A 12,365-nucleotide genomic window follows, 5' to 3' on the forward strand; every position below is an offset into this window, starting at 1 on the left:
TCTTGATGCAGCTACAGTAGCCTTCTTTATGACCGATGCGGTTACATACCTTGCAGAGATGATCAGGAAATGGATAGTCACGGACGTAGTGCATCTGACCACACTGCCAGCATAGAGTACGAGGAGTGGTGCTATAGACCGAATTCTTCGAACGTGATGGATGTTCGATCATCGCAGTGTTCGACTTGATGTTGACGAACTCGTCGATCAGAGTCGCTGGAACTCGTCGATCAGAGTTTGAATTGTCACCGGAGCATCAGCCGTTTCACCTTCAATCCGGGATAGAAGCCTTGCTCGAATGTCCGCGTAGCGTGGTGCTTTGAGACCACAGACGAAAATCAAGCACTTAAAGTGATCAATCTTCAAATTCTGGAACTCTTCACATGCCCTGTTGACTTTTCCGCCATAGGTGATTATGTCGTCGGCCTCGGACTTGAGTAGCTGCATGCACTGGTAGCGTTTGTGGAATACGGAGGTCTGTCTGCCGAAGATCTTTGTGAGTGTCTTGACGGTATCGGCAAACGTGACGTCCTTTGGTAGTTTCGGAAGGATGTAGTTGACGTAGCGACTGTGAGAGGACGTGTCCAACTTCCGGAGCAGAAGCCTAACTTTTGCTGCGTCGTCCAGACTTCGTGCGTCGCTTTCAAACAAATCCGAGTAACGGGCAAACTATTTTTCGAATGTGGTGCCGTTCTCCAGATCGAAGCAGAACTCGCTGATGTTCGTCGACAGGGATTCCAAAACGTGCTCTGGGTTCGTTGGAACGGCCAACCGCTGGAGAAGCTGCAAAATCGCTGCTTGGAGTTCTGGAACTTGTGAGCTTCAAGAAAAATACTCGTCGCCAACTGAAGTGTTCTTCTCAAAGAATAAAGAAAGTTTGAGTGCTTCTAACTATACGTTTATTCAGGTTGACATCTACACTTCGAGTCACTAATTTTTCCATCTCGGTCACAGCTGTAGGTTGCTGCGATTACTTGAATGGAACATCGTGATTACTTGGATGGAACAATGAGTTACTCGAAAATTTCAGTATGAGCGATTGCAATTTGGTATCGACCCCGCTGGACGCGAACCAGCGCCTGCTGAAGATACCCACACGAATTGCCGAATTGCTTGAAAACTGATAGTACGCCCTTCGTCCGGGATGCGGACCGCTCTGCTAGAGTAACACTGATTTGGCCAAGAAGCGTTTCTTGAGAATGTGATATGCATTCCAGCTTCTAGCTGTTCCAGGTCTGCTCGGTCCCTGTCCGTTTTGCTGACCACTTCTTAGTGCTCTTTTCTCAGACGGTCTATTCTTCTCAGGGATGTTCTTTTTTGCCCTTTTGTATAAATCGCAGTATTTTTTAAGAAAACAATCTTACCCCGTAAAATGCTTCATTACTTGACTTGCACCCGGCACCACTTTTTTTTTATATAAAATTCTCAAATTTCCACCTACAGCTTCGGTTTCGGAGCGCTATTGGGATTAATTTTGTACACCAGTTTGTGAGCTTCATCGTAGTACGGATTGGTTGCCTCACGAACGCGTGCCATCCAAGCGGTTAGCTTCGGTCTTCCGGCACACGGATCAAATCCAGCCATTTCTAAAAAAAAAAACAAAAATTAGTGCCATATTCTGATCAAAACCTTAAAACATACTTGGTTGCTCAATTTCGCACGAAGCAAACAGATCCGCCACAGAAATCTCATCGCCTACAAGGAACTTATTGTTGCCACCAAGATAATCGTTTTCGATAAAATCCAAGCAATCCTCCATCTTCTGCTTGAGCTCTTCGGCCCGGTCCGGATTCACCTTGGTACCCATCATCCGCGGTCGAAGCCACATGTACTGGAAGTAAATGGCACACACGGCCCGGGTGTTGTGATGCTGCCATTCCAGATACTCGTCGATCCGGGCTCGCTTCCGACTGTCCGTCGGGTACCAATGTTCCGGGAATTTGTACTCCCGTGCAAGGTACCGCACAATGGCGACACTTTCCGCCAGGTGAAGGTCCTTGTCGATGATGCAGGGCGCTTTTTGGAAGCGATTGATCGCCTTGAACTCTTCCGTCAGATGCTGGCCTGATTGACGAGTGGAAAGTTTTCAGCGATGATCATTGATAACGCGAACGATGACCCTACCTTTTCCCAAATTGACGAGATTTCGCTCGTAGGGAATCTTGGTCTGCTCCAGAAAAATGTACAACATTCGACAGGGTTGTGACATAAGGTCGTAAAAGTACCGAAGCTTCGACATTTTGCAAACTTAGTTGGGAAAAAAATGCACGACTTCAAAGTTCAACTGCTCAATTGGTTCTGATAAGTCTGGCGAAGATTACCGCTGGCGATGTATGCAATTATCCGGCTAGCGAATACAAAACAAACTAATGCACAGGTATTGGCTTTGACACTACTACATGCACACGGATAGATGCGTGAGTGTAATCAAACCAAGATCGACACACACACATCATACTCAAAAATATGCCAAAAACACTTTTTTATGATGGATGTGATATCAAGACAAAACAACAACAGGTCTTAATTTACGACACTGCATTTCCAGCCCTCACTCCACCTTCGGGGTCTCAATCTCTTTCGGTGTAAACTTGTACAACATCTTGTGCGCCTGATCATAGTGCGGGTTGGTGGCTGCCCTCACCCGTTCCATCCAGGCTGCCAGTTGTGGTCGCCCGGCCCTGGGGTCGAACCCGGCCAGCTTGGGCTGCTCAATTTCGCAAGCTGCCACCACGTCGGCAAAGCTGAGCTCCCTTCCTCCGACAAAAGGCTGCTTACCACCGTTCAACCATTCCCGTTCGAACAGATCCAAACAATCGACCATATTCGATCGCAGGCGATCCACCTTTTTCGGATCGACTTCCATCCCCAGCAGCGGAGTCATCCAAGTGTATAAGAAAAACTGAGCGCACTGGGCCCGGATGTTGGCATGTTGCCATTCCAGATACTCGTCTACGCGGGCTCGTGTTGAACGCTCCGTCGGATACCACCGGTCATCGAATTGGAACTCTCGGGACAAGTACCGGAAAATGGCAATGGTTTCCGCTAGCTTAAAATCCCCGTGGATGATGCACGGCACCTTCCCGAAGCGGTTCACGCTCTCCGCGAACTCAGTGGTTCTATTTTCAACTGGAATTTTGGTAATTTTAATTCAACAACTTTGGACTTTAAATTTGGTTCAAAAACTCGCATACATTTCCTCAACGCCACCGGGCACTTTTCGTACGGTATTTTCGTCTGTTCCAGTAGGATGTACAATGCACGGGATGGCTGTGATAGCAGATCGAAGTAGTACTTGAGGGCACGGTTGGCCATGATCTTAAATTTAAATGACAGTCTGAAGTGAAAAGGTCGTCTATCTTTGTGCGAAAACTGAAGGTTATGACTGGTAAGTTTTTGGTTTGTCTTATTTATGATCCTCCAAGCTCAAAGTCCACCCGGTTCAACTACCAGCGCATCGCACCATTGGCATATACATATAGCAAACTGATAAGTGCCATGGGCGCTTGTATACGAGCTGTTTGCATTTTGTGTATGTGCTGAGATGCTGCATAAAAGTATGCGTTCGGCTGTTGATATGGTTGATATGCTCGTATGCTATCTTTCTGCAGTGTCAGAATCTATGCTTGGTGACGTTTGGAATCATTGTGAGGGGAAGGAATTATACGTGGTTTTTAAACTCTCGCATCAAATCTAAAATCGTTTTTTTGCCGTTAGCCAGCAAAATGATGCTGGATTTTGCCGAGCTGCAAGTTCAGTATCTTTCTAACAAAATATTATATTCTCTGCGGAATTGCCTTGGAATGAATGCTTCACGAAAATCTCCTGTAAATGTACTTTTGAATCCTACTCAAAACTACCGAACTACCTTGGAACTCTCTTTACGTGTCACCTTGAATCTGGAGTTCCTCGGAACTAATTCGAAAGGAATCCTCAAATTTAGCAAAATTCATATTTTGATGTTCTCGCTTGAAATTATTCATTAGAGATCCTTGGAAATTCTCATCAAATTTAGTCCTTGAGGTCCATAAACTTTTTTTTTTTACTTTTGCGAGGCTCTTAATTCATTTGAAATCCAGGGTCTTGGAATTTAATCTTGTAAGTGCTTACTACCTCAGTTGGGAGCGATCCTGAGAATCCCTGACTACAATGGCCTCAGGGTCGGCACGCTTACCGAACTAGGTTCCACGTGGCAAGGAATGATCGCACTGGATACAGCAAAAACTCCTACAGCACTTCAATATTCAAAATAACCACTATTTATTGTCGGATTATACTAACACGTCTATTCCTCCCTACGTATGTAACTCTCCCACTTTCTTAATTCCTATCTGACCTGTTTCTGTTGTCTTTCCCTTCTTCTTCGGGGCCCCTTGCAGATCCACCACCAAGTTTCCTCGACGACTGCTTCACTCGGCTCCACGTTCCACCTTCTTCCTTCTCTCCTTCGGCGGCGTTGGAAATCTCCTTCGCGCGCTATTCCACTTTTTATGCTGGCTGGGCCACCGAGTGTGTTGACGGACTCGGCTTCGGCGGCCACTATATTCTGTCACAGTAATGTTTCTTATATTTCACCAGAGACTATCGACCGTTTACCTTGATGGTTATTTGATGATAGACCTGATCGGTGTATGTAGCCTAGAAATACGTTCTTTGGGTCACTGTCCTTTGACTATTGGTCAGTGACCCAGGCCATTCGTTTTTCATCGCCAGTCATCGTGTCCGTTATGCCGTTTGTAATGGCCTTTCGTCACCTCTCATGGCCGCCTAAATGCTGCTTTTACTCCATCTGGTGGTGGGTTTTGTAGACTACGGTGGGTGGATGGCTGCGTAATACTGTAGGCTACTCTACTCTGGCCTACCAGGGAGATTTACTGACGGAGAAAAACTGTACACATACACGAACATTACTTGCCATGATTTTTCAACATAATAACGAGTACTCTACACGATATTCTAAAAATTACTCGACACTGAAACGTGAACACTCACAATCTATCAAGCTGAACATTGCACTAGGTCCGAGATTAGGTCCTAAGTAACATTGACAGAGTCTCTTCATCGACTTTATCTTTGTATCCCCATGGCCATGTAAAGACATTCTCGGATATTTTCAGCACACAGATCGATAAAAGAAGCTTTTATCTAGCTTCTAAATCGACAATCGCTGCAAGAAACGGTTATGTGCTCAAGTTATTAACGAAAGAGAAAGTCGACGAAGAGAATCGATCAATGTTACTTAGGGGCTGTCCATAAACTACGTAGACAGTTTAGGGGGGGGGGGGTTGGCAATTATCCACGGCCCATACAAATTTTAATAATTTTGTATGGACAATTGTCTACGCAGGGGGAGGGGGGGGGGTCAAGAATCCCAAAAAATTGTCTACGTAGTTTATGAACAGGCCCTTAGGACCTAATGCAATGTTCAGCTTACTATGTCTGCAGTCGTGCATATTTATTTTCGTCCCAAATTCTCGAAAATTTCTCCAAGTTAAATTTCATTAGGTCCAGGATTTAAAAAGAAAGCCGAAGTTTAAAATCTGCTTAAATTATCCATGTTCCTTAAATGAATCTTAAAAAATACAATTCAAGCTCAAGAATTTATGTTGTTACTGAAGATAAATCCACTTAAGAATTATTATGTTCAAAGAGTAAAAGTAACTAAAGAGGAAGATGAAGTTCACACCTGGATAGAGATGATCTTTGTGCAAATGTGTGCTGAGTCAGAAAAATCTCTGTATGTTGAAGTAGTTCAAAGCCATAAACAGGCTTTCCAGGTCCAGTGTTATTTCCCCAGTAAGCTCAAATAGGGCAAGCTCCTTCTGAATAACTTCGTTCAGGATCGGTTACCCCCGTGGTGGCACATTTCTCGTCCCAGTGAGCTGCTGGCTCCTAGCTTCCAGCCAGGGGTTGAAACAGTTGATGTTTTTTACTACACTCGCTTCGGTGTCGTGCGCGACAGTCTGTTTGTATTCGTACTCTCATGCTCTACTGTCGTCTCTCTTACACAACACAAACGGTAGAATAACAATCGAGCACAAATAAAACTATAAAATAACTATCATATGACATGTGTGATTTCGTTCTAATTCATCAATTGGATGTAAATTAAACCTTTTCTGATCAGAAATGATATTACTAGGACATCATTGCTTGCTATTCTCAGAATTCACACAAGCACAGCATCAGCAACTCTTATTATGAGAAAAAAAACTAAAATACATACATTCGTCACGGTCTTCGAGAGCCTGTCATATGACATTTTAGTTTGGTACTGTACTATGATAGCTTGTTTAGCAAATGTCGGAAGCAAAGGCAGTCGATTATCACAGAAAATGCGTCGTTTACGGTGACCGCTTACAAGACTGCGAGTTCCAGCTCTTCCTCAAGAGACGGTTCCTTGTTGTTGTCCGATTCAGCAGATAGGACGTCGAACGTAGGATCATCTGACGACAACTAGTAAAGGCGTTCGCATTCTCCCGTCACAAATTCAACCAACTGGTTACGGGGGGCTGGCTGGTCACATCCTACATTTCATTAGAAATTTTCTCTGCGGCCGGACCTTCCAGGTCCTAATCGGGAACCACCACTCCTCAATTCGAGCGGAAGAGACAGGAGTCCCACAGGGTTCCATCATTGCGGTCACTATTTTCCTGGTCGCAATGAACGGGATCTTTGAGGCTCATTTTCCAAAGGAGATTTATATTTTCGTTTATGCAGACGACGTAATTCTCTTGGCAATTGGCCGTACCCTCAAAGTCCTACATAGGAAACTTCAGGCAGCTGTATCAGCCACACAAAGATGGGGTCCCAGGTGGGATTCATGCTCTCAGCCGATAAAAGCGTAGTCTCTCATATCTACCGATCCTCACACCGTTCGTCCATTACAATCAGCCATTAAGTGTGATGGTACCACAACACCTTTTCGGAAGACGGTCACAATACTTGGGGTGCTCTTGGACAGGACGTTAAGCTTCGCTCCTCATTTTAACAATGTTCGGAACAGCTGCCGCACAAGACTTAGCTTGTTGCGGACACTTTCCTGCCCTCATCGTAGTAACAACAGGAACATTATGCTTAGGGTAGCAAAAGCCATCGTCAACAGTAAAATCTTCTACGGAATTGAGATTTTCTGTACGGCTAGTGACCTCTTCATTGCGCGGCTAGGTCCCACTTATAATCAAGCCATCCGTATTGCAGATCGGCTCCTACCGTCCACTCCTGCGGATTCGGCATGTGTCGAATTCGGTGTCCTGCCTTTCCGGTACCAAGTTGCCGAGACCCCGGTAAGCAGAACAATAAGCTATTTGGAGAAGGCTGCCGGAAACGAAGGGGAAAATAGCTCTAAGGAACTTGGCCCATCAGGAGCTCCCCCCCCCCCAGTGTCGAGACTACATTGGACCGGAACCAGAGGATGGACAGAACCAAGCCTTCGCGTTGACCTCTCGGCTGCTAGACGATTCCAGGCTGGTTACAACTCGCGAGAAATGCACGCATACGTGACTGAACTGCTTCGTACGAAATACTCCGACCACCACCACAGATATACGGATGACTCTAAGACCTTGGGAGGAGTCGGCCTTGGAATTTCAGATCCCAATGCCAGTTTTTTTTTCCGACTCCTGGACCAGTGTTCTCTGCGGAAATTGCGACAATCTTCCACGTCATTACCATGCACGCCAGCAAACCGCTCTGTATCCTTTCGGGCTCTGCAAGTGTTCTAACAGCTTTGGAATCCCAGACATCCAGACATTGCGACATCCAGGGGAATTGTGAAGCAGACCATCTTGCGGTTACGGGCCGAGCTGGAAGGCTCGCTACTAAAACCGTTCCAAGACTTGGATGAAGTTCAATCTTTGGAATGATTGGGCCCAGGGCCAGCAAAAGAGAACCGTTCCTTCGTTAAATCAAAGGGGATACCACTATTTGGCCCCGTAACGTGGGTAGATCACTTTTTCGTGGTACGTTACGGGATGTAAGATCTACCACCGATTCCTAGTCCTGACTACTTCAAACTAGGAGAACAGGATTTTCAGTAATCCAAGGAACGCATCTTAGTCCTTGTTACTTTTCATGCCTTGTTGATAGTAACAAGACTCGGCTTTGCCTACCGAGGATGATCTTGAAACAAGGAAAAAAATGAGTTGGTTGTCTTCATTTATGTGATTCCTAATCTTCTATTCGTTGTTCCCTAGTTTGAAGTGGTTAAGACTAGGGTTCTGATGCATGGTCATTATCGGTGTCATACCTTAATTTTGTTGCTAAGGAATCCAATTTTGAATGACAAAGGGGCGTGCCTTTGGAGGGTATTGCAACACTCCGAAGGGTATAAATAGCGGGACCTTTCAATTAGAGTCGGATCCTTGCGATAAAGGCAAGAGTGGCAACTGTAAAAAAATCGAATATTTCATCATTTCTCAATAGTGATGGAGTAATACGACATGTACTAAACTAAGGACACGGGATAGATCAATACAATAGATCAATTTACTGGTCGCAGTAGTGTTAGGTCCCGAACAGAGGGAAAAAAAAAGTGGCAAGATTCCCCAAACCATCATGACCAACTGATTCTTTCTCGTCTCCGCTCAGGACATACTCGGACGACCCACAATATGGGAAGTGCGACTTCGTTCCGAAAACACTGAGATATTTGCAACACAACGATGACGGTAGAGCACCTCTTAGTGAATTGCCCAGGTTTCCAGGGAATTGGGGATCTTTATGGGATCCCGACGAACATTAGAAACGGACCCTTCAACCCAAGCAGCTGTTATATGTTTCATCAAGTACGCCAACATGTATAAGAACATCTGACCTAACTCACTGACAAGAACCAACCATAACCGACCCACTGCATCGAACCAGGACCAACCCCTATAACGGACTCTGAATACACCACCATAACAATTAGCCGACCAAATGCACCAAACCAGGAACATCTACTAACTACGACAGCACCTCGACAGCCAACTCCGATAAACAAATACTCTGTTACTAGGGAGGTCTCTTCTAGACTGTCCACTCCTCTTAATTAGTGGGTCCCTTCTGGATACCCCACCTCATTAACTCTATAACCAACAATCAATACGAAACTAACGATTTCAAATTGGCTCACTACTTGACTAGCCTATTGGTCCCAAGCAAATCGACTAACGTACCCCATTCTAGTATAAATTCCAGTACTACACTATGTTTGTTTTGATTCGAAATGAAAGTTTGACAGATAAAATGAGGGGTTACTGGATTTTCCTATGTTTCGAGGGGTGAATCGATAGCTTGGGACCGAAGATAGTACCAGAGCTGAGCCAAAAAGTTGAGCTCGTTTCTTCGGGACCTTCTGGTCTTAGAGTTACCTCTATGCTATAACTCTGTCACTAGGGGGACCCCTTCTGGATTCCCCAGTATTCGTAAAGAGATGAACCAGCCTCTGGCTGAAAGTCTCGCTAATAAAGATAACCTAACCTGATCGGTAGCTCAGCAGAAGTAGCCGATGAACTTCTGTTCTGAAGCCATCTCATTAGCGAGACAAGCTTAGTGTTTCGTCGCTCATTCGTCCGTTTTTAAACAGCGGCGTAGAGCTTGGAAGGAAGGGGATTCTGTTTGCTCTTCAGTTTCGTGAGTAGAAAGTTTAGGCTACCCTCAGCCTTCAGATAGTTCGAGCTGTCGAACGGCATTGTGAAGTGAAAATACAATTTTCCTCTTACATGTTATCCTGGGGGATCTGCTGGTTCCAGAATGAGCTCCCCAATGTCATTGTTTTGTGTAAAAATGTGATTGCATCCTACTACAGGTTTTCCCAGGGCATTCCAGTGACTCCGGAAAGGTCAATGTGGTCAACGATCCACTTCAATTCTATAGAAAGCATATTCATAAAAATCCATGAAGAAAGAGCTGTCGCACGGCATGTTTTTGAGTAAAAACGCAATTGTCCCCTACTACAGGTTCTCTCGGGGCATCCCAGTGGTTCCGAGAGCGGCCAATGTGGTCACTGATCCATTTGAAGTTTAATGAATGCCTATTCATGAAAAACCATGAAGAATGAGCTGTCGCACGGCATGTTTTGGTGTAAAAATGCAATTTTCCTCTGCTCCAGGTTCCCCCGGGGGCATACCGGAGGTCCCGAGAGCGGCCAATGTGGTAAATGAGTCACTTTAAGTCTATAGAAAGAATATTCATGAATATCTATGAAGAAAGAGCTGTCGCACGGCATGTTTTTGAGTAAAAACGCAATTGACCCCTGCTACAGGATCCCTCGGGGGTATCCCGTGATTCCAAGAGCGGCCAATGTAGTCAATGATTAATTTGAAGTTTATGGAAAGCCTATTCTTGAAAAAACCATGAAGAATGAGCTGTCGCACGGCATGTTTTGGTGTAAAAATACAATTGTCCCCTGCTCCAGGTTCCCCCGGGGGCATACTGGATGTTCCGAGAGTGGCCAATGTGGTCAATGATGCATTTAAAGTTTATCGAAAGTCTATTGACGAGAAACCATGAAGAAAGAGCTGTCGCACGGCATGCCCGCATTCAGAACCCTTCACCAGAACCGATTCCAGGGAAATGGCAATATCTCGGTTGAATATAAGCCGATTTTAGTTCTTGGCATATGATTCGCTTAAGAAATGGTTCATCTTTCGTTGTATCTACTAAAAATATATATATATAACCAGCATCATATCAGTGCCAACATTTCAAAGGGGCGTAATTGCATTTGTAAACAATGGCTTTAGCCGTCGATTTCTCGCGAATAAAAGCTCACTCATGAAAAATAATGACACCAGCAGGTAGCTGAATGTTTGGAAAAACGTCTGCTGCCCTTCCTGAAGCAAACGAACCCCTGGGGTACGTTAATCGATTTGCTTGGGACCAATAGGCTAGTCAAGTAGTGAGCCAATTTAAAATCGATAGTTTCGTATTGATTGTTGGTAGCACCGTTTATGTGTTTTGTCGAATGTTTCAATGTGTACTCATCAGATAGCGTGACGATCGTATCAGGAAGGTGCATCCTTTGCAATGTCCTTTATATAAGGTCCGGGCCAACAGACTTATTGGTGCTAGTGAAATGTGCGAATGTTTAGTGGTGTTCGTGTTTCACGTAAATCTCACTGTTCACAGTATGGAATGTTTTTTAGGGTGGCGTCGTCACTTGATTGCTCAGCAATGTTTACCATATTTTTGCTTCTAACACCAGCAAGGGCCCATGCATTAATTATGTCACGCTAAATCGAGCAAAAAATTACCCCTTCCCCCCTATCGTGACGTTTTTCCTATACCTAATGCATTGCTTGTCACAAAATCTTAGACCCCCCCCCCTTAGAGCGTGACATAATATATGCATGGACCCCAGGCTGCCTGCTGGCCCAGACCTTATATACCGTGGAGGCATCATATTCGAAGCGGTTCCTAAATCGACGCACTCAATAATGTTCGACTATTTTCAATCATTATTTTTGAAATGTTACTTCTGCAAATATTAGTTCCTGTGCTCTAGGGATGATGGTGTAACAAAGTATCGAAAAATATCTTGTCAAAATCGAGATGCGATAAAAATTAGACGAGTGCGTCATCATTAGGGACGCGTCAAATATGGTGCTGGCACGGTAAACGTCATTGCATCTGTTGGACTCTTCGAGGAACTGACTACTGGTAGGGGAAGGAGGGGCATAGTGAGCTTCCTGTGCTTTAGCGAAGACTACAAATCAAGAAGACTGGTAACTCTGCCAAAAGTCAGGAGATAGTAACAGCAACGCCTCTTCTGAGCAAAACTGCAACCTGTGTATGATGGTGTGTGTTAATTCACGAAAGCATTCACACACATATGTAGCAAGGTTGCAAATTCTCATTTCAGCTAAAACAATGTTTTTTAAATTATGAAATAATTAGATGCCATGACAAGGGGTAAGTCACTCAGCACATTGTGTCGAAATTAAATTCGACACAGCTTGGGCACATCCATCGACACACCTTCGGCACAATCTCGTAGGTACTGGATTGTTGTGAATAAAATGGAAGCACTGCTGGATAACTGTCTTTGAAGTTGTTCACAACATTACGTGCTGTTTGACTGTATATTCAGGACAATAATCTAATTGGATATACCAGAGGAACTCAGACCAGCAGTTCACTTATAGATCTAAATACGAAATGTAGGTTCTAGAGTGGGTGGGCTCAAGAGAAAGAGGCAGTTATTCAGACCCCATTAGCACCCTTAATTCAAATAATGATGCAACTCACACAAAACTAACTACAGAAGTCTATTCATCATCGTCTATAGTTGGTCTCCAACAATGTTCCCCACCGGTTTTATCTCTTTCCGGCCGCTGATAGACCGTTGCTTTCACAGCACTATACGCTAGGTTTCTGGTCTG

General features: G+C 44.6%; 2 protein-coding genes across 2 annotated transcripts; both read right to left on the reverse strand.

The window, feature by feature from the left end:
• Window positions 1-1,395: 1,395 nt before the first annotated feature.
• On the reverse strand, window positions 1,396-2,295 carry LOC135706882 (glutathione S-transferase theta-1-like). Its single transcript, XM_065228562.1, has 3 exons — window positions 2,125-2,295; window positions 1,642-2,064; window positions 1,396-1,586 (listed from the first exon to the last, which is right to left on the reverse strand). Exons 1-3 carry the CDS (start codon window positions 2,237-2,239, stop codon window positions 1,438-1,440), a joined length of 687 nt encoding a protein of 228 aa, XP_065084634.1. The 5' UTR covers window positions 2,240-2,295; the 3' UTR covers window positions 1,396-1,437.
• A 254-nt stretch (window positions 2,296-2,549) lies between these two features.
• Window positions 2,550-3,462, reverse strand: LOC135706884 (glutathione S-transferase theta-3-like). Its single transcript, XM_065228564.1, has 2 exons — window positions 3,195-3,462; window positions 2,550-3,129 (listed from the first exon to the last, which is right to left on the reverse strand). The coding sequence occupies exons 1-2, from the start codon at window positions 3,313-3,315 to the stop codon at window positions 2,552-2,554; spliced, it is 699 nt and encodes a 232-aa protein (XP_065084636.1). The 5' UTR covers window positions 3,316-3,462; the 3' UTR covers window positions 2,550-2,551.
• Between the last annotated feature and the right edge of the window lie 8,903 nt (window positions 3,463-12,365).

The sequence above is a fragment of the Ochlerotatus camptorhynchus genome, unplaced genomic scaffold, assembly GCF_037179485.1.
Source record: "Ochlerotatus camptorhynchus isolate MF236.1 unplaced genomic scaffold, CSIRO-AGI_Acam_v1.1 ptg000293l, whole genome shotgun sequence".
NCBI classification, from domain to species: domain Eukaryota; kingdom Metazoa; phylum Arthropoda; class Insecta; order Diptera; family Culicidae; genus Ochlerotatus; species Ochlerotatus camptorhynchus.